At 38.7% G+C, this 23,067-nt stretch overlaps 1 protein-coding gene across 1 annotated transcript in view; it reads right to left on the minus strand.

The window, feature by feature from the left end:
* Window positions 1-19,351: 19,351 nt before the first annotated feature.
* The window catches only part of LOC121398039 (flocculation protein FLO11-like), a 158,694-nt gene continuing 154,978 nt past the window's right edge, over window positions 19,352-23,067 (minus strand). The window contains exon 2 of the mRNA XM_041576513.1: window positions 19,352-21,129. Coding sequence (XP_041432447.1) covers window positions 20,493-21,129 — 637 coding nt within the window. The 3' untranslated portion in view covers window positions 19,352-20,492. The remainder of the gene's footprint in view (window positions 21,130-23,067) is intronic.

The raw sequence follows: 23,067 nt of genomic DNA on the forward strand, positions 1-23,067 counted from the left end.
TCCACCTGTAGCAGCCACCTTTGGCCTCGGGAGGAGCCTTCAGCTACTCAGATGCTGCCAAGTCTTAACTTCAGAGGCGCAAAGCAGATTTTCTGAAGAAGCAAAGGGGCACTTGCGTTTCCAAGGTTTTGGACGGAAGGCCAGGGAATAGACAAAAAACGTAGTCAGGCAAGCCGGGGGCCGGTTCAAGCAGAGTTCAAGCAGGGTGAGACAGGCAGTGGTCGAGTCAGGCGGAGTTCAAGCAAGGTCAACCAGGCCGGGATCAGTAAAGACAGCGTTCAAGAATAGTCAGGCAGGCAAGGGTCAATATTGGTAGGGTTTAGAATAGTCAGGCAGGCAAGGGTTAGTATTGGCAGAATTCAGAATAGTCAGGCAGGCAAGAGTCAATATTGGTAGGGTTTAGAATAGTCAGGCAGGCAAGGATCAGGATTGGCAGAATTCAGAATAGTCAGGCAGGCAAGGGTCAGGATGGGCAGAGTTCAGAATCAAAAACTCAAATCAAACAGACAGAAATCTCACCCAGATACTACGCAAGTTAGACCTAACAACGGCAACAATTTCGGCACGACACTAAAACCCAGAAATCTGCAACACGTTTGCTTTAAGAAAAAACGGCAAAAGATGAGGAAGCAGCCGCAGCATGCGTCCCCGCCGGCCCACTAGACCACCAGGGTGAGTCGCCGTTACAATATAAGTGCAAAGGAAAAATCTTTCACTCAAGCAAAAAATGTTTACTTATTTTGGTTTCAACATAAAACCTGCAGATGGGGCCGGTTCAGCCCTACAAATGGCTCCTGGTGGGATTGGTGGTCCTTCCTTTTCCATCTGTTCATGTCACTTCTCATATTCAAACCCACTTCATTGATATGGTATTTTTTTTCTTCCTACGTCCTGCCCTTCTCTAATGAGGGTGAGACAGGCATGGGTATTTAAATAAATCACACATTTTGGGTCAGGTTGGGTGCTGGGAGGTGACAGGTAAGGGTTAGGTAGTTCTCAGTCTGAAATGAATGATAACAGTAGGTAATCACTTGAGATGGAAGTGAATGACAAGATTGAAAAGTGTGTTAAATAATTTATCCTTGATTAATCTCCACCTCTATTGCATCACCGTTTCCCCTTCCCCCTAACTTTATCGCTCAGGCCAATTTCAAAACTGGCCAAACAGAAATAAAAATCTAGTGATAAGAGAATCTGTACCAACATTTAAATTTGCTAAACCTCTGAAAAATTCCCAAAAAGGTGAAACATTTGTGAAGTTTTTTGCAGTCAATGGGCGTTTGTTCACTGCAACGCCACGCAAAATACATTGAAGTCAGTGGAAGTTTTTTTGCGTCTTTTTCAAGCAACATGGCGAAACGCTGGACGTTCAGCTAAACAATATGAAAACCATTAAAACCTCTTCTTATTCTAGTTTTTCATACAATTACTAGCGAAAAAATCCAAAAACCTCAATAAAAAGTATCAACAGCTAATTAAAAAGGATCAGTGCAGCTTCCATTGACTTCCATGGGACCTCTACTGCTTTTAGCTGCCAAAGTTTTGTATTAGTATTAATAGGGGTGCACCAAATCCACTATTTTAGGATTCATACGAATCCTTTTTAAAAGATTCAGCTGAATATCAAACTGAACTCTAATTTGCATATCTGAATTAGGGGAAAGAGACCTGTGTTAGGAAGAAATTCCTCGTTTGTGTGACGAAAAGTCACGTGATTTTTTTTTTTAATTTGGATTTGGTTTGGCCAGGCAATTGGATCTGGCTGAATCCGAATCCTTCTGAAAAAGGCAGAATTTTGGTCAAATCCCAAACCGAATCCTGGATTTAGTGCATCCCTAATTAGTAATAAATCTTGAATTTTTTTGAGTTTTATAGAAATAAAAAAAACACACATTTTCTCTAAAAAGCAAGGTGTCAGTTCTGTTATTTAAAATATGAATTGATTGCCAAAATGCACCACTTTCAAAGGATTCCGCCTGCTCTGCATTCTGGACGAATCAGCAAACAAATAATCCATGCCGTGAATGTGGCTCATTAGCAAGGGGCTTTGGAAGGCGTCTCGGCAGCCCTGCAGCTACGCATGAGTTGCTGGGCTTTAACGGCTAAACTTGAAGATTATAGGAGGATGTTTGCCTGTGGCATGACTTTAAATCTGGCATCACTCTGGTGTTTACTGCATGGTGCCCGGGTAGCGGCGCACTAACTTCCTTGTCATTACTAGGGATGTAGCGAACCGCCGCCGATGTGTTCGCGAACGCCGTTCGCGAACACCGGCATAATTTGCGAACTGTTCGCGAACTGTTCGCGAACTTCGATCATCCGAAAATCGTTCGATTCGAACGATCGAAGGATTTTAATCGTTCGATCGAACGATTTTCGTTCGAATCGAACGAAAATCGTTCGATTTTAGCGATCGAATGGTCGAATGGGCGACCGATTTTGACGCGAACGCCTATTGGCGAACGTCGCGCGACGTTCGCGAACTTGCGGCGGACGCGAACAGTCGAAGTTCGCGCGAACTAGTTCGCCGGCGAACAGTTCGCTACATCCCTAGTCATTACTACAAATAAACAGTTTCTCCCAACATGCTCCCAGAATGTAAAAAGTAAGCACAGCGTAAAGAAGTCTTTAAAAATCAATAAGCCCATACAGTGGCTGAAAATAACTTTTATTTTATGGAGGGACTTTTTTTTCTTCCTCTGCAATAAATAACAATGTGTTGGGCGCATGCTTCTACTGAGGGTTGTTTTTTTCTGCAAGATGAGAAAATCTACGGCAGATTAGAAAAGGGTAAGTTAAAAAGTGGGGGGAAAAAAGCAGGAAAGAAAAAGTTATTTTTACTATAAAGGAAACAACATGAGGTACAATAACTTGACGATATTTAATAAGGGTTTTTTTTATTAAGGAGTCATAAAGCTATTTATATGAATTAAAGGGGTGGTTCACCTTTCAGTTAACTTTTAGTATGTTATAGAATGGCCAATTCTAAGCAACTTTCCGGTTGGCTTTTATTTCTTATGTTTTTTTGAATTATTTGCCTTCTATTTCTGACACTTTTCAGCTTTCAAACAGGGGTCACTGACCCCATCTAAAAAAAAACATATGCTCTGTAAGGCTACACATTTATTTTTATTTTTATTACTCATCTTTCTTTTCAGGACTCTCCTATTCATACTCTCTTATTCAAATCAGTGCATGGTTGCTAGGGAAATCTGCTAAGATTGCAAACTGGAGAGCTGCTGAATAAAAAGCTAAATAATTAAAAAAAAAACACAGATAATAAAAAATGAAAACCAAATGCAAATTGTCTGTAATGGAAGCCAGTGTTAATCACTCCCTGTTTTTAAAACACACCCATGTTACCACAAGACCATGTCCACATTAATGGTGGTAGCACTCCAAAAAGACCAAATGGTTGGTGCTCACTGCAGGGATATCATTGATCACTCATATGGGAAAAAAGTTGTCATATTAAGACATACCTTTAAATCTATATGCATCCTCCTCCCCTGGGGTGATTGGGGCCACTAACACCCAACCTCCAGAACAAATACCAGGCTTATGTTCCACAGGCAGAGCAGGGCACACAGAGGTAGAGTATGGCACAACCAAGCAGCATAGGGCAGGCAGAGCATGGCACACCCAAGGAGAATAGGGTAGGCATAATATGGCACACACAGGGAGCATAGGACAGGCAGAGTATGCCACACATAGGGAGCATAGGGCAGGCACATTATGGCACACACAGGGACCATAGGGCAAGCAGAGTATGGCACACCCAGTGAGCATAAGACAGGCAGAATATGGTACACACAGGCAGCATGGTACAGGCAGAGCATGGCACACACAGGGAGCATGGGGCAGGCAGAGTATGGCACACCCAAGGAGAATAGGGCAGGCATAATATGTCAAACCCAGGGAGCATAGGACAGGCAGAGTATGGCACACCCAGTGGGCATAGGGCAGGCAGGGTATGGCACACACACACACACACACAGTGAGCATAGGGCAGGCAGAGTATGGCACACACAGTCAGCATAGGGCAGGCAGAGTATGGCACACCCAAGGAGAATAGGGCAGGCATAATATGTCAAACCCAGGGAGCATAGGACAGGCAGAGTATGGCACACCCAGTGAGCATAGGCCAGGCAGGGTATGGCACACACAGGGAGCATGGGACAGGCAGAGTATGGCCCATACAGGGAGCATAGTGAAGGCAGAGCAGAGCAGGAGACAGAGAAACATAAAAGGACCACTTATGCACTACATACAGTGGCAAAGTGCTGGTGCCCCTTCAGCAGTTTGTATGAGCGTGAACAGGTGAAAAATGTGGGTTTCAGTCTGGGTCTGAGATGTGAACAGTAAATGGCTTTAGGCATGTGAACAATAGAGTTGTTACAAGTGTGAACAATGCAGGAGCTTAATGTCTGAATTTGAGGTATAAACAATGCAGAGGCCAGTTAAAGGAAAACTATACCCTTGTACAATGTAGGTCTCCATAAAAATATATTGCATAAAACAGCTCATGTGAAAAACCCTACTTCATGTAAATAAACCATTTTCAAAATAATATACTTTTTTAGTAGTATGTGCTATTCGGTAACGATAAATAGAAAATAGCCATTTAGAAAAATAAGTGCAGCCCCCTGGGATTGTATGATTCATGGTGCAAACAAACAAACCATACATGTTAGGTCACATGAGCCAATTAACAGACAGAGTTCTGTCTTTTGCTTCCACACTTCTTCCTGTTACAGTAAGAGCTGCAGTATTTCTGGTCAGGTGATCTTTGAGGCAGCACACAGACCATCACATACTGGTGGTTTAAGGCAAAAGATATAAAAGGGCAATATTTACTTAAATTTATATTCCAGCTTGGTAAGATTCTTTAATATGCCACTTAATTTGATATAAATTATCTTGTTGGTAAGTATTCATTTTGGGGGTAAAGTTTTCAGACTTTTGCAGACTTTCATGTGGGGGCCACACAAGGGGGGGGGCGCGGGCTGCATGCGCTGCTCTACATCATACTAAAAGTTAATTTAAAGGTGAACAAACCCTTTAAAGAGTCACAGACATATTGGCAAAGGTAGAGATTTGTTATTCCTAACAGACTCGGGTGAAGCTCAACATCGGGGGGTATACAAAGATTCCCTTCCTCAGTCGTTTCCGCCCCCAACCTAAAGTTGAATTGTAATGTACAATTGCTTCGGGTGCTTTTCTACACACTTTTATGATTTAAATGATTTTTTTATTTTTTTCCATTTCAGAGCTATTTAAGTTTTTATTAACTGCCGATATAATGGATTTTGTAACAATGGCGCCACCTTCTAGTCAGTTGCTCTCTTTAAGATTGTAGTGCTATGGATAAAAAAAGATGTTTTCTGGAATGAAGTCAATACTGCAAAAGTAGGCTTTTGCATATGTTAAAGCCCAAAAAATGAAACATTGGTCAAACAGTAGCCTGCAGGGATTCATTTGCAAATCAACAGCAATTTTAGCTATCCAATTGCTAGGGTCCAAATTACCCTAGCAACCATGCATTGAATTGAATTAGGCTCTGGAATATGAACAGGAGAGGGTCTGAATAGAAAGAGGAGTAATAAAAAGTAGCAATAACAATAAATGTGTAGCCTTACAGAGCATTTGTTTTTTAGATGGGGTCAGTGACCCCCATTTGAAAGCTGGAAAGAGTCAGAAGAAGAAGGAAAATAATTAAAAAACTAAATCAAATAAAGGATGAAGACCAATTGAAAAGTTGATTAGAATGAACCATTCTATAACATACGAAAAGTTAACTTAAAGGTGAACCACCTCTTTAATGAATTTCATGTTACCCTTTATAGTGAAGAAGAAGGAAAATAATTTAAAAAAACTAAATAAAATAAAGAATAAAGACCAAATTGAAAAGTTGATTAGAATGACCCATTCGATAACAAATGAAAAGTTAACTTACAGGTGAACAACCTCTTTAATGAATTTCATGTTACCCTTTATAGTGACGAGAAATAAGGTTTGAAAAAAAAAAGGAACTGAATCAGTATCCCCCTCACTACATGGGGTTTGGTAGCATCTCATTACTGTCAAGGCAGTTTAAAGGGGAAGCTGATCTATAACTGAACATTATAGCAGCCCAAATTCCAAAGTCTGAGAGCTGCAGAAATAAATATAAATACACCTTTAACTTTGGAGGTTTCCATTTATTATTCTCAAAGTTTTCAAGCACTTTGTGCTGAAAAACCTGAAAACAAGCAGGAATTTCTTTTTAATTATAGCTGTAAAAAAATGACCATTACTGGCTATAACAAAGCCAGCAGATTTCTTGTTTTTCTTTCCTTGTTTGTGCTTTCCCCTAATGGTGGTTGGAGTGCTTGTGTGTGTGTCGGCGCTGGAACGCCTCCATTTAATTACAGTAACACAATGGCAATTTCTCCATTGGAACATAATGCGGAGAGGCATAATTCCAGCGCGCCATTTGAGGCTGACAAATTAATTAACTTGTCACCGGTTATCTTGCAATCTTCCCCGCACAGGGACGAGATGCTGCTTGAGTTTTACTGATTTACTATGGGCAGGCAGCACAATTAATGATAAAGCGCTTTTGTTATAATACACTTTGACTGCAAAAAAAGTATTAGCCAACAGAATGCAAATTCCGCCATCCTTTCTTCAGGAGACAGTTTCAATCTCAGCCAATTTTCTTTGCTGTCAGATGATGGCTTTGGAATATGAGGGGCATAAGACTTTAATACAGAGCTTGATGATGTGTTGGAATGGATTAAACAGTGTGAACCCGATAGACACTGGTACTTCTGAGCAGGGCACCTAATAACACAGACAGAAAAGCCAGCTATTTCCGCACCCCCCCCCCAGACCCAGGAGACGCGCTGTTTTAATGTATTGTGAATCACCCCTGCTCTGCGAATGCCGCAACTCGCTCATTATGTGCATGCGTGTGATGTCAGAACATGAGGTGCCTACGTCAAACACTTAGGGGGTTATTTACTAAACTCCAATGCCAAAAACCAGAGAACTTGGTGTTTTTTTTTGTATAAAATCTGAATGCTGAGGTTGCATATAATTCAATGGGAGAAGTCACAAAGATTCGAATTTTTCATGATTTTTTTTTCTCCGCAAATTTTTTTTTTGGGAAAGTGTATTAATAAATAAGGCGAAAAAACCCATGTGGATTTGGTCAGAGTTTTTTTGAGAAAATATTGAGATAAATGTATGCAGTGTGTGCAGAGTACCATTCATTGCATTTATTTCTCCAATGTAATATCAGAACATGATATCTCTGTACCTTTGAGTGTGCCCCAGTTGCCCAGGGCAATGGAAGCTTTATATGATTCCACTCTGCTGTGTGCATCTGTATCCAGAGAACTGGAAGACCCACAGGGCAGAATAAAGTCAGTACCAAGCATGAGGAACAGACCTAACTAGGCCTTAACGTGGCCATACACGGGCCGATAAAAGCTTATTGGTCCGTGTATGGGGCCCCCCGACGGGCTTCCCTGATCGAAAATCCCGTCGGATTGCGGCCGCATCTGTTCATTGATGCAGTCCCGCGATCCGACCGCCCGTTCCCGTTCGTTAGGATCCGATCATTGGGCACTAGGGCCCACAATCGGATCAGCCCGATATTGCCCACCTCAAGGTGGGCATACCGGAGAGAGATCCGCTCGTTTGGCGATGTCGCCATGTCTCCGTGTATGGCCACCTTTAGTCAGTTAAACGTTAACAGACAAAATCCCTGATTGATTTTTGTGTGCCATTCCCCTTGGAGATGAATTTTACATGAATGTAACATGATAAGAAACAAAAGTCCACAGTGCAATAATCCAGCAATTAAGAACATATCATTTTATGCAAATAGCAGTATTATGGAACAGAAAAATAACACTACACAGATTAATGATATGTGTAAAGGAAATAGCATGAGAACATAAAGCCAATGATAAATTGACTTAAGTGATTAAGTGGAAATAAATATCACTGCCTCTAGATAGGTAACTATAAATTGAGTGTTGTATATCCATATCCAGTGCAAACGTGTTACTGGTGTAAATATTTCATACTCAACCCATGGGAATGTGGCAAGTAACCTCGGTTTCTCTGTATTTATCACAGTCTCTCCACCCTCTCTTTATACATGTCATTTATTACTGCCCATGACCCATATACACACAAATCTCCCTGCTAATGGCATGTGATTATATCCCTGACAATTGTCTAATGAGATTTTAAAGCAACGATGTCACGCTTGTAGCACTTGAGATGTTGGGGACTGTTGGATTTCCTAGAAACCAGTACACTTGGCCAACCTGGTAGATAAATGGAACAAAGTCAGTGCAACGTGCACTTTTTCGAAGCAAGTGACCAGCACTAATGGCACAAAAGCTCATTTAACCGAACTTGGACTCATTTACAAGAGCAAGAGCACTAAGGGTGCAAAAGCTCATTCAAGAGAACTTGGTTTTGAAAATCTGATGCTCTGTGCGTCAGGAGACTCAGCCCTATTTGCTACTATATCTATGGACACAAGTGATTTTTGTAAAAAGTGGCAATGCAAGTTTTCATTCCACCCCATGCTCTTCATTTCACTGCCATATTCAGGAGTAGGTACATTGATCTTATATGTGCTAGTTTAGTTCAGTTTCTGTAATTATAAACACTCCAGAAATGGGCTACAATGGAAAACTTTAATGCCAACTTACAGAGGGAAAAAAAAGTAGCAGAGTAATTTACTGTGACCCTGGAAGCAAGTGCTAGAGCACAAAAAGACCCAAAATACACCCCACATGAATACAGTGCTGCTGACAGCAGGCAGCTCTGTATTCCTAAGGCAAAAGTTTCTGCACACCATCAGGACAATTTAGAAAAGTTCACACTTTACAATTTCCCCTTGGGTGCTCATTAATAGTGATGGGCGAATAAATTCACCAGACGCAAATTAGTCTACGAATTTCCACATTTCGCTGCCAGGCAAATGAATTTGCAAAATTGCCTCAAATATTCGCTGGCGAAAAATCCGCTGCATTGAAAAAATTTAGACTAGTCACGCACATGAACATTCTCGCGAGTCAAAATGATTGGGACGCCCATTGACTTTAATGCATTTGGCCAAAATAGGTGCACGTATAACAAATGACGGGCGACAAAATAATTTTTCAGCGAAACGGGACAAATTCGCCCACCACTACTCATTAACTGAACTTCATGAACATCCAACTCTTGGCTGATCATTTTGATCATTTTTCCCGTGCAGTAAACCTTAGCAAACTATCAGTGATTTACTGTTTTTTTTATCTACAGAAGGCAGATCAACGCTAATTGGGTGATATGAGATATTATACTAATTTCTTCCAATCACAAACCCAGTACATAGAATGTAGACTTACCAATATGAACGTTGGGTCTAGGCGCACATGCTTTACCTACGGCTTGAGGAGTAAACTTCCCAAAAAAAAAAAACAACTCTTGGCTGGCAGAAAAGTTAAAAAAGTTTAGTGCAAAAACGTCCTCAACATATTAAAAAGTACAACCTTACACATTTCGTGCCTTCATGGGGTACTTAAACCATAGGCTTAAAGACTTTTTTACTGCACTTTTTTTCACCTACATGGTCCAGTTTGTAACGGCCAAGAGTTGTATTTTCGGGAAGTTTACTCCTCACGCTGTAGATCTAAGGAATGTGCGCCAAGACCCAACGTTATTATTGGTTACTCTGGAGTCTACAGTCGATGTACAGGTATGGAATTCGTTATCTGGAAACCTGTTATCCATAAAGCTCCAAATTACAGAAAGCCATCTCCCATAGACTCTTTTTCAATCAAATAAGTAAATTTTTTAAAAGGATTTCCCTTTTATTGGTAATAATAACACAGTTCCCAACTAAGATATTATGAATCTTTATTGAAGACAGAACAGTCCTGTTTAATTAAGTTTTGGAGACCCAAATAACCATAAGATCCCTTATCTGGAAAAAACTTAAGTCTTGAGCTTTCTAGATAACAGGTTCCATACCTGTACTAAGTTTTTGATTGGAAGAAATTGGCTAACTAACTAACTAACTAACTAGCTAACTAACCAACTAACTAACCAACCAACCAACCAACTAACCAACTAACTAACTAACCAACCAACTAACTAACTAATTAACTAACCAACCAACTAACTAACTAACTAACTAACTAACTAATGCAGGACAAATTTACCCTAATGCAATATCCCATATAACTCAGCAATTAGCTGCCTTCTGCAAATGAAATAATGAAAATAAATCACTGATAGGTTGCTGTGGGTTACTGAACAGGGGCAGAATTTCCCGGTGTTAGTAAATGAGCTGTGGCGAATTTTTAACAATTCATTTCAAAACAGCTACTAAAGTGTTTTTTTTTAAAGTTTTTATTTCAAGAAAACTAAAACCTTTTTTAAAAACTGTATTTGCCTTTAATGTTTGCATAACTGAACTATTATGATATTACTGGGTACTGTTCCAGCTTCCATTTTTCTTTCCCAGTAAATTGGTCGATAATTGCTCATTTTCTTAACGATTGAGAAAAAGACATCTTTTTAGACATCGACTCGCTTTAATATTTAATTCATCAAAAATATTTTAAACCATTCATTTAGTCCGTCATTAAAAATATTTTTCTTTAACTGGCCACTATTTGACCATATTTCTCTTTCAAGTCTAATGATTTAGCGAGTGACATCTTTCTCTGGCAGGGATTTATCAATATCAGCCTTGCAGTGCTAAAGATTTAGACATAAATATAACTTGCTGCTAATAATTTCTCATTAGGTTTGCCTTGGCTATTGATTTAATATATATCTCTGAATCTCGCTGTTAATGATTTTGGCATTAATGAGGTAAGTTGTCTCTTAAACTTTATGGAGACTGCTGTATAGTATCAAATTATATAAAGATTAAGGATTAAGCAGCATTTGCCTGTTTGCTCTTTTTATTTTCACTTATGACTGAAGTGTTTGTGATATTTAATTAAAGGGCTAGTTCACCTTTGAGTTAACATTTAGGGGCAGATTTATCAAGGGTCGATTTTTGAGTTCATGGGAGTTTAAACTCCTATGAACTCGAAATTCAACCAATTGCAATTTACTATAAAAATCTAATTTTTCAAACTCGGGTGAATAGAATCTTTCCGTTAATAAAACTCAATTCGAGTTTTTTTCTCCAAAAAAAAAAAATAGAATGTCAGGAAGGCTGCAAACAACTCCAAATTGATCCCAGGACATCTTCCATAGGCTAAATCAGCAATTCGGCAGGTTGAAGGTGGTGAATAGTCGAATTCTTAAAGGGCCATTGTACGATATTTTTCAAAAATCTAATTTGAATTTTATAAAAAACCCAAATCAAATTTTAACAATTCCCTAGTCGAATTCGACTGTTTTGGCCATATTCGAATTTGACCATTGATAAATCTGCCCCTTAGTATGATGTAGAGAGTGCTATTCGGAGACAATATGCGATTGGTTTGGTTTTTGAGTTATTTAGCTTTTTATTTAGCAGCTCTCCAGTTTTCTGGTTGCTAATTACCCTAACAACCATGCACTGATTTGAATAAGAGACTGGAAAATGAATAGAAGAGGCCTGAATAGTAATATCAGTAATAGAAAATAACAATAACAATACATTTGTAGCCTTACCAAGCATTTGTTTTGGATGGGGTCAGTGACCCCCATTTGAAAGCTGGTCATAGTTATGGTTATAGTATTTAAAATAATTTAAATACTATACTAAATAATGACTACTAACTGAAAAATTGCTTAGAATTTTGCTTAGAATAAACAGCCCTTTAATTGGGTATGAAAATAGACATTTTAGGTGCAACACTAGTTTTCCTTCCCAGGATTCCATCTGTTTTGTATAAAAATATGGAATGTTTCTAATCATTGTTTTCATTCCACTTCCCTGGCTCCACCAAAGCTAGTCAAAAAACCAAAGTTAAAGGTACATTGAGGATCTTGAGAGTAGGGCCCCCCATAACCTAGGCACCCACCCTCCCCTCCATTTCTGCAAGGAATTGTTCATTAGTGATGGGCATATTTATTTGACTTTAATGGGCGTCAGAATTGTCGCCAGCGTAGGAATAGTGAATTTCGCAGGAAATTCGCGAATTTTTCTGCGAATCGAAAAAGGAGAAATTCACCCATAAGTATTGGTCATGACATGGAAAACAAATTTACCAGGATACACAGCAGATAACAGATAAGCTCTGTAGTATAGAATTGCATTCTTCAGAACTGATCTGTTATCTACTGTGTATCCTGTGCTTGAATGGCTGCCCCCATGGCTACACAGCAGCTTGTTTATATAAACTATAGTAGTGTTTCTATAGCAAACATACCAGTTTTACCAGTGGAAAGCAACAGTATGTTATATTATTTTTTTGTTATTACTGTTTTTTTTAAGTTCCACTAGGATCCCTGGAATTAATTGTCCAGAAGTTGAAGCTAGGCCTTTTGCTGGATGAAAGAGTGCCTCTGTCTCTTACCCTGTGGGGTCTACACTGGGCGTTGGTGCTTGTGAGTATACGCATATGCACTGATGTTCTATGTTCCTGCTAATTTCTCATTGCACTCCTATGTGGATTATGTTCTTGCCCGCTATGGTTTCCCAAAACCTATAACAGATGACAAGTTTCCGGTCATGGCTCACGTTTCTGCCTATAACATCTGCCTTTTGCTTCAGAAGGAGCCATCGACAAGGCAAGGGAACCATAACGTGCAACAGGAAGAAAGGGTTAGAGCAAAGCGTGGTCATGGAACAGGCCAGGACCAAAACCAAAAAAACAGACAGTGCAGTACAGAATCAGGAACCAGAAGTGTAGTCAAGGATACAGGCTAGGGTCAAACCCAGCAACTCCGGGCCGGCCCCCCTGCAAAAAATCTTTGGAGGAGGCTGGCATTGACTGAAGGGAGCAGCTTCCCCGGCTTGCCCCCCCCCAGGCGAAAATCGTTAATGGGGCCGGGCCCGACTGCAGGGAGCAGCTTCCCCACCTAGGGCAAGGGAGCAGCTTCCCCAGCTCCCTCCCCTTCGTGAAGGCTAATTTGCATACAGCGCCAAATTTAAATTTGAATGGACGTGTATGCTGCACCACAGAACACTACAGAACACTACACAAGCCCAGGGAAATGAAATAAAAGTTTAAATAGGTGTTCTAATGCCCTACACATGTGCCCATAGTATATGTTGGGTGCCATATGTTAACAAATTTTGGGGGGAAGGTGGGTACCCTTTTTTCAGCCTATCACCCAAAAAACGCCAACGTTTTTTTTGGGACTTAGAAAAAATTTCAACATTTTTGGGACTTAGAAAATGTTTCAACTTTTTTTTTTACAAACTCCTATCTACTCTATTGAACTTCGCCTGCTCTGACCAGGCAGAGTAAACTCTGGCGAAGAAGGTAACATTGAAAAAAAAATCTTAGTAAATGTGCGTAGTTTCGCCCCCTTCGCCAGAGTGCAACTTCGCCAGCGTTAGGGTGCGAAGTTGCACTAGGCTATCCACTTCGCTGGTAAATTTTCGCCAGGGTCACTGATAGTAAATTTGTGAAGTGGCAAATTGACGTCATGCTGGCGAATTTTCGCCAGCGTTAGCTACTTTGCATTTTAGTAAATTTGCCCCAAAGTGAGAGTAACGGTTCTGCTCATTTTACTATATCGTTACACATAGATGAAGCATTATTAGACTTACAGAGGAAGAATGTTCTGTAGAAACAAATAGCTCTATCACTGACCTCATACTTATAACAGAAAAATAAGATATAACGTTTATTTTTCAAGGGGAAAAACATCTATACATTTAACAAATGATTATATTTGCATATAAATTGTTAATAGCGGGAGAAATGTTTTATCAACAGAGCAGGTTATATTGAAAAAGACGATAATGCTACCTGCTAATAATATTTACTCACCCATTTATCTGGTAATTTATTAGGACTCTCTTCTGAATCTGTAGCAGTAAAATCATATCCATGTTGTATTATATTAAATTGTAGCAAACTCTTTTGTATCAAATACATTAGCATAAGCTTTATCTCTGACTAGAAATGCCAAGTAAATGGGAGTCTCACTTCCAAAGTGAAGCAGGTATAATTTTCGATGACTACGAGGGTCATTTACAAACCACACATGACCTTCTGTAATGGAAGGGATTTAAAAGGACAATGTGCTCTCTTCACTTCCTCGCATCAAGACGTGATGGCAAAACCTGTGAGCTGAATCACAAGCTAAGGGTAGATTCAGTATTTGTAAATGACCTTAATGCAGTCTCCCGAGACCCACTTCCTGTAATGGGCTTCTCAAATCTCTATTTTTCTGCTAATGAAAAGGAAGAACCCACATTATAGAGATGCACTTTTAGTGACAATGTTTAATTCATGGTTTGAAGCTTCGGTTTCACATGATCTTCACCAAATGAGTCTCACTTTAGCTACTTATGGGTCACTAAATGGCAAAATGGCAGGTTTCTTAATGGAATGTGTTTAAAAGAACCCAAGGCTGGCCTGATAAAATAATGTCGGCCTATATCCATGATTCTCTTCTGCGTGGTTTTTGGATTGAACAGTCAGGAAAAAAATATTGGTAGAATCTGACATTTAAAAGGGAACATAGCAAAATGAACATTTGATATAAGCTTCATCATACTGAAATACACTCTAAAATACTCTAAATACAATCAATTGAATATTCTGCATTGTTTCTGAAATAATCAAGTTTATATCTTCACTGTCATCTGTTTCCTCTTCATTCTGTCTTCTTGCAGCAGTTGGGTGTCTGATATTCATTGACAGTTACATCCAAATCATCGAAATGGGGGGCTTCCTTTAACAGCAGAATTATTAGAGCTCACTCAAATAACTGATTCCAGTACAAAAAAAATCTAACAAAATATCTGCCTTTTGTACAAATTCTGCATGTAGAGAGACAGGATGTCAGTTGATTTTAATAGAGTGAGCTCTAATACATCTTCTTGTCAAAAGGAGCCCCCCTATAAAATATATTGAAGCTAGCTGTCAATGATTATCTGACACCCAACTCCTGTATGAAGAGAGTATTAAGAGAAACAGATGCTGAGAAAGGACTAGTGAGGATAAACTTCATTATTTCAGAAACAGTACAAAAATGTTCAATTGATTTTATTCAGAAAACTTCTTATTTCGGTATGCTGAAGCTTATATTAAATTTTCATTTTCTTGATAGTTCCTCTTTAAAAAGGATTTTTAAAAAATGGCTATTCATTTGTTGGCCAGACTAAATTAATTCTATCATTAAATATCCCCTTTTCTATAATTTATGATTCTGAGCTGAAAAACCACTTTGACTAAAGTCTCGATAAATTCCCAAAATCTGATATACTGTATCACTGGAATATAGATAGCACTGGAACGATGCAGGTGGTAGTTAATGTCCCATACATCTGGGGAGAAATTGCAGTACAGATGCAGGACCTGTTATCCAGAATGCTCAGGACCTGGGGATTTCCGAATAACAGATATTTCTGTAATTTTGATCTTCATACCATACGTCTATTAGAAAATCATGTAAATATTAAATACCGTATATACTCGAGTATAAGCCGACCCGAGCATAAGGCGAGGTACCTAATTTTACCTACAAAAACTGGGAAAATATTGACTCGAGTATAAGCCTAGGGTGAGAAATGCATTTTAGGACATCTTCAGCAGAACACACACTCCTGATCCCCAAAAACCATTTTAAAAGTAGCTGAAAAATAATCGTACTAAAATGAAGTAACACAATAAGGTTATCAAATCAATTAAGTGTCTGGAATTTCCCTACATTAAAAACAGGACATTTTTGCAATGTCCCTGTAAGTTGGGACAGATTTCTATATTTCTTTACATATATATATATATATATATATATATATATATATATATATATATATATATATATATATATATATATATATATATATATATATATATATATATATATATATATATATATATATATATATATATATATATATATATATGCAGTGTTGTACCATAAACAGATGAGCATCCAAGTAGGTTAAAGAAAACTGGTACATTTCACAAGTCTAAGCCAAGGCAGTTTGTCAGCAATGGAGAATGGGTTGAAGTCTCTTGTACACACACGTTACACATATTTATGGTGTCTCAGGCTAGCTATATATATCCATCAGTGAAGAGATAGTGTGTGCCATACAGGGGCAGCAGTAATTAGGCATGGTACACAAAATGGGAGGCTTTAAAGGAGAAGGAAAAGCTGGAGACACTTGGGGGTGCCAAACGTTAGGCACCCCCAAGTGATTGTAGCGACTTACCAAAAACCCAGGGCCTATAGGAGTGAGGACCACGGAGAAAGCTACTTCTGTCTTCGTGCAGCTGCGCATTTCCCTGTACTGACGCATTCGCATTTGAACGAAAAAGCCGACTTTACAGTAAAAGTTCAGCTTTTTTTTCTAATGCGCATGCACAGCTGTGTGAAGACGGAAGTACCGGTAGCTTCCTTCGTGGTGCTCACTCCTATAACCCTGGGCCGGTGCAGATTTCTCCTGATAGGAGCACCGGCCCTTGGTTTTTAGTAAGTCGCTACAATCACTTAGGGGTGCCTAACGTTTGGCAACCCAAGTGTCTCTAGCCTTTCCTTCTCCTTTAAAGCCTCCATTTTGTGTTAGGAGCTGTGTACCATGCCTACGGTAATTACTGCTACACCTGTATCACGTCTCGTGACAGCTCCATTCACACAGTGTTACACAGCATTTGTTCTCCTGAAGCGCAGCCTTTCGGTTTCGCGTACTGACTCGAGTATAAGCCGAGGTAGAGTTTTTCAGCACATTTTTGGTGCTGAAAAACTCGGTTTATACTCGAGTATATACGGTAATCCCAATATGCTGGTTTTGCTTCCAATAAAGATTAATTATATCTTATTTGGAGATCAAGTACAAGGTACCGGTTTATTGTAACAGAGAAAAATGAAATTATTTAGAAAAATTTGGATCATTCGGATAGAATGGAGTCTATGGGAAAAGGCCTTTCCATAATTTGGAGCTTTCTGGATAATGGATCCTATACCTGTAGTAGTCTTGAGAACTGACATTTTATATGTAAACACAAATATGAAGAAGGTATATTCTGTAATTATAAAAAACTCTTACCACATCCTCTTTAGAAAATCATAGAATGTTGTCGTCTGTTGTCTTGACTCTTTTGTAGGAATCTTTCATTTAAGTAAAAATGACTGAATCAAAATGATATTAAAAGTGATTAAATCTTAGCCTGCATGGCCCTTGAGGTCCGATCTCAACCTCTGTTGAGATTGTCCATTTTGACTTCAGAGCAGAAAACTCTTTGTATGTGCAAGACTCAATAACATGAGGCTGAAGATATTTACAGGCTTTCGTTCGTCCTTTCGTTTAATGAGGAATCAGGAGAAGGAAGAAAAAATTTGAGTCCTTTTAAACCTAGGGTACCATCTGGTATAGCATTGTACATATATGTTCTACACATATGTTTTACAGTGTACAACCATTTCTAATTACACTTTCCTTATATATTTGTGTGGAAAACTGTTCTTGGCAAACAACCAGAGCTACCCTTTAGCTACCAAAACCTTTCCCAAATCCCCTTTAGCTTCCAAAGCCTTTCCTGAATCTCACATTCTACTTGGACCTATGCCCAATTACATACAGTATGGTGGCCTGCATATGGAACATCAGATCTTATGTAGTTTGATTTGGCAAATTAAAGGGATTCCATTACAATTTTTATGGTGTGCTTTTTATTATTAAATTACAATGTTAATATTACAAATAAGTCACTCTAACATATAAAATGGAATTCCCAAACCAACAAATGTATTTTTCTTTTAGTTGTAATCAGGCCTAGATTTGTGGCTAGGCCACAAAGGCCCGGGCCTAAGGCGGCATGATTTAAGGGACAGCATGCGGCCCAGCCGCACGACTGATTTGTTTAATTCTGGAGCACTAGCCACTAGGCACTAGTGCTCCAGTTAGAAGAATGAATGCGCCCACGATCCTGCGGGATGGAGGGGAGGTAGAGGACGCCTGCCTCCGGGGGTGCTCATTTTAAATCCGACCCTGGTTGTAATATTGGTGTGTAGGCCCATCTCAAATCATTGTGCCTGATCCTGTGCTTTCAGAAAGAGGCAGCACTACATAATGGAACTGCTTTCAGTTAGGCGAGGGGCCACATAGGAGCTAAATCAGATAGCTAAAATACGCTGGCTGATTTCAGCCCTACCATGGACAGACAGTAGCCTCCTCTCTCTTCCCATTTGAAAGTGTTGAATCGGAACTGATGTGAACAGACTTGGCGGTTTTCTGTAAACCGCATGTCTCTGCATTTTGAGCTGAAATCTGCTGAAGTCTGTTTGTGCCAAGCCGATTCATCGCTTATGAATGCAGGAAAGATAGGAGGCTACTGCCCATGATAGGGCTGAAATCAACCAGAGTATCTAGCTAGCTCATTTTGGTCCTTTGGGGCCATAGCCTTAAGCTATAGTGATGGGCGAATTTGCGACGTTTCGCAGAAAAATTCGCGAATTTCGCGCAAAATTCGCGCAAAATTCGCGAAACGGCGCCGGCGTCTCGTTTTTGACGCCGGCGACTTTTTTCGAGAAAATTTTTTTTTTGACGCCGGCGAATTTTTACCGCGAATTTTCGCGGGCGTTTCGCAAATTTATTCGCTCGGCGCGAATCGCGCAAATTCGCCGCAAATTCGCGCCTGGCGAATAAATTCGCCCATCACTATTAAGCTATTGTTTCTCTTACTCAATGTAACAGAAGGAGTCACGTTGGCACTTGAATTTTTACCATTTAGTGCTATTCTAATATCTACAAGGGAGTCTTATCTTGTGTCAGGGAGCTGTTATTTTCTTACCTTCCCATTGTTCTGTTGTTAGGCTGCTGGGAGATAGGGAGGGGATGATATCACTCCAACTTGCAATGCAACGGTAAAGAGTGACTGAAGTTTATCAGAGCACAAGTCACATGACTCAGGGCACTGGGGAAACTAACATGTCTACCCCTATGTCAGATTTCAAAATTAAATATTAAAAACTGTCTTTGCTCTTGAAAAAATGGATTTCAGTGCAGAATTCTACTGGAGCAGCACCATTAGCTGATGTGAACCTGTGAACCTTCACCCTTAACATAGGTTAGCCTGATTTTACATTATTCAGTAATCACGTAAGATTTTTAGCACTCCAAACAATCACATGTGGATTGATATTGAGACAATTCAGTGGCCATCTGTGTTCATATTTACTTGCGTGAGTCAAAATTGCAAACAAACACATTACGCAGTGTGAGAAGATATTTAGTTGATCACTTTAGTGTAGATGAAGAGTGAGGAAAGAATATTAATTTAACATTAACAATATAGCAAAAGTTATAAAACAAAAACAAAATACAGTCCTTAATTCAGAGCCAGACACTAATTTTTGAAGGACCAGTAACCTCAAAAATGAAATGATCCATTTAACTTGACATGCTGTTTTTCCTGTTCATGTGAAAATAAAATTCTGTTTTCTAGGAGTTCTGTTGTGCTCTGCCCTAAATAAAACCCGGCCATATCAATTCTGTACAGAAATGTATTCGATATCACATGTTTGCGACCTGCCCCCAAGAGACAAAACTACCAGTAACTTTAAATAGAAATATATGTTATTTAATTTGTATTATGTCCAAATGCATGTGGGAGTTTTTCATTTTGTGTTACTGGCCTTTGAACTAATGGTAGATCCCCTTTTTAACAAATTTAGATTGTGAGATTATATCCCTGGAAACACCGTGTCAGAATCATGTATTCTACTCTTGGTGGGGCATGAAAAGTGACCTAAATAGAAAGGTTCATAACAATAAATCATTCACTGATGTGTCCGCAGCTAAATTATTTTTTGTACATTCCTTTTCTGAGTCAAAATAAACCTTCCTCCATTACATATATATATAAATAGGTGGCTAACCTTTTCATTGACCTATTATTTTATCCTCTAAATATATATTGTACGCTTTAATGAAAAGTGACAATGAAGCTGCAAGAATATAAAAATATAACCATTTAGTGCTCTGTGTATTTTGTTAAAAAAAGAAAAAGGAAAGAAAAAGAAAAACTGTCTTCTAATGTGGTGTCTGGCATCTATGGTTTCATTAAAAGTGACCATGTACTGCAGTATAGCAGATTCTTCTCCAGCTGTGTCTTTATTCTGTATGTGTTTCTTACTTTGTGCTTTCCCTTAAAAACTCTTTCACATTAATTACATAAGTGACTAGTGAAATTATCTCTCAAGATAGAACTTAATAACAGTGTTGTCTTTATAGAAACTAGAGATTTTTTCTTTTTTTAGGCGATTTTTTTATATATATAATTTGTTGGCAAGAATTCTCTGTACATTAATGACACAGTGTCAATAAACAAGTCTTTTCATCATCACAATTGTTATCCATTGGTTTAGCTTTCCAGCTCCTCCTTCTCCCACTGAAAATCCTCCCCTGTCATTTGATAAAACATAGAATTGAAAGGTTTGTAAAACTTCCTTAGGCGCTGAATGACATCTGGGTCAATTTTAGGATGAGTTCGACCTTTAGACTTCCCCAGGCACCTAGGAGCACCAGTATCCTCAGGCTTCTTCAGACAAGGGAAGCCTTTTGTTTTATTGAAATAAAAATGTTTTTCTGTTATGATTCTTCTAAGCCCCAAGAAATCTTGTACTTTGGCCAGCTCCTCGGCTGGGTTGCTGATGAGACGTTCTCCACTGACAAAAAGAATTTGGGAAAGAGGAAAGTACTGCATCCAGCTTTCAAGATGCAGAGCATAGATTCCAATCCTTAGCGCACTCCAAGAAGCATCAATGAGTCCCAAGGTCCTGTTTTTGAAGGCAAGGACCTCAAAAGTTGGAATTTCTGGTTTTTTAGATAGAGTTTGTGTGTAGTCAGATATGGCACGTGTAACAGGATTTCTGACCACGACAATCAGTTTGGTGTCTTTGGCCATGGAGTGGATGCGTTGTGGTGCCTCATTTGTAACAAAATAGCTTGGAGTTTTCTCCATTGTTATTTGTCCATCTATTGTCCTTGGCATCAAATCTCTGCAAAATAATACAGAAAAGCAGTTAAGGGAATATAATGTTTAATGTTTTAAATTAAATCATTCTTCACTCTGTAAAAGACACAAATCATCTATCCAAGATAGACATGTTTGTTGGCAAGATGCAACACAATAGTGGTCATCTTCGTAGTGTGACTATACCATTATTCATCACTATATATAATAAAATGTCATCAAATTTTGAATTAGTAGGTTAGTGGGGAAATAAAGCATCATTGTTGCACATGCTAATGGGCTGTACCACCATGCATCGCAATGCAGTCAAACACAATTCTAATTGATGTATGGAACTGGTCATAGGTCAGACCATAAGTGCCACTAGAGGAACTCTGAATGGAGAGGTTCCTCAGCAAATATTTCCGGTGATACTTGACCATCTGACTGCCTAAGAGGAGTACTGCAGTTCTCTATTCAAATATGGAGCTGGCCAAATGGAGGCTTTAATTCAGTGTTAAAAGGTAATTGGCTTAAATGAAGTGTCAAATAAACAGTGATGCAATTATAAACCTCCTATAACATTTGACATCAAGATAACACTTTATGCCAATAATATAGGAAGGATAAGAAATGAAATATAAATTAGTTCACCATCTCAGCATGCTGTATGAGCCTCCATAATACTGTATGTACTTATTTACTTACTTTATAACTTTTCAACACAAGACATACTAAGAAATGAACCCTTCACAGAAAATACAGAATGTATTCAGACAGAGCTTTGTATTAGCAAAAAAAATCACCAAATAAAATGAACATATAGGCAATGTGCAAAGATCTGTTAGACAAGCAAATGATCTACACAACCATACTAGGGTTCTTCTTTTGAATTGTAAAGGTTACAAATTAATACGCTAAACTTCATCTTCATCTGTAATGTAGCTATGTCAAGTATGTAACAGCTTGCTCAACAAACATGCACACTTTAAAGCAGTAAACTCCAACCAGGGGCTCGTCAGCAACATGTTGCTCTCCAATCCCTTGGATAGTGTGCCCAGTGGACTTAAAGCAGGTGCTTATTTTTAAATTCCAGGCTTGGAAGCAAGTTTTGGTTGCATAAAAACCAAGTGTACTGCCAAACAGAGCCTCCTATATGATGCCAGTCGACATAGGGGCTACTGAATTATTTGGAACACCAGGGACTTTATTCTTGCTTGTGTTGCTACCCAACTCTTTTTACAATTGAATGTAGTTCATGGGTAAAAAAAGGTTGGGACCCCTGCTCGACAGCCAATAGGTTTGTTGTAGATTGTTTAAAATCCAAGAAAAATTCTAGGTCTTTCTAACGTGACTTAACTAAATCACTTGCAAGTAAGAACTATTGTGAACCATTTCTCCTTTTTTTTTAACTAATGGAAGTCATTTAGGGTGAGTGACACATGATGGTATTTTATAATGGCTGCTTTAAAAGATTGCCCAGACATGCGATCAGTTTGATCAAAACAAACATCTTGACCCAGGTGTGACCTGCATATAGCTAAGCCGGCTCTTCAGCCAGATAAAGTATATATATATATATATATATATATATATATATATATATATATATATATATATATATATATATATATATATATATATATATATATATATATATATATATATATATATATATATATATATATATAGCAATGAATTTCACAGAGGCAAAAATATACCTTATTATACGTAGGGATTATATTTGATTTATTTCCCCTTGGAAGCTTTTAAAATGTTGATTATGGGTTGCCTAGATTATTATGTCCAGAATAATTCTCTCAACAATATACTTTTCTGTATGAATAGAAAGTGGCTGCTGGATTGTAAATAAATGGAGCTGTTGCCTTTACAATCCATAACGTATACTGCATGCAAATACACCCAGAGGCAATGATCTGTGTACATAATAAGATACACAATCCTTGCTTTCTATCAATGTATA

The sequence above is a fragment of the Xenopus laevis genome, chromosome 9_10L, assembly GCF_017654675.1.
Source record: "Xenopus laevis strain J_2021 chromosome 9_10L, Xenopus_laevis_v10.1, whole genome shotgun sequence".
In the NCBI taxonomy this organism is placed as follows: domain Eukaryota; kingdom Metazoa; phylum Chordata; class Amphibia; order Anura; family Pipidae; genus Xenopus; species Xenopus laevis.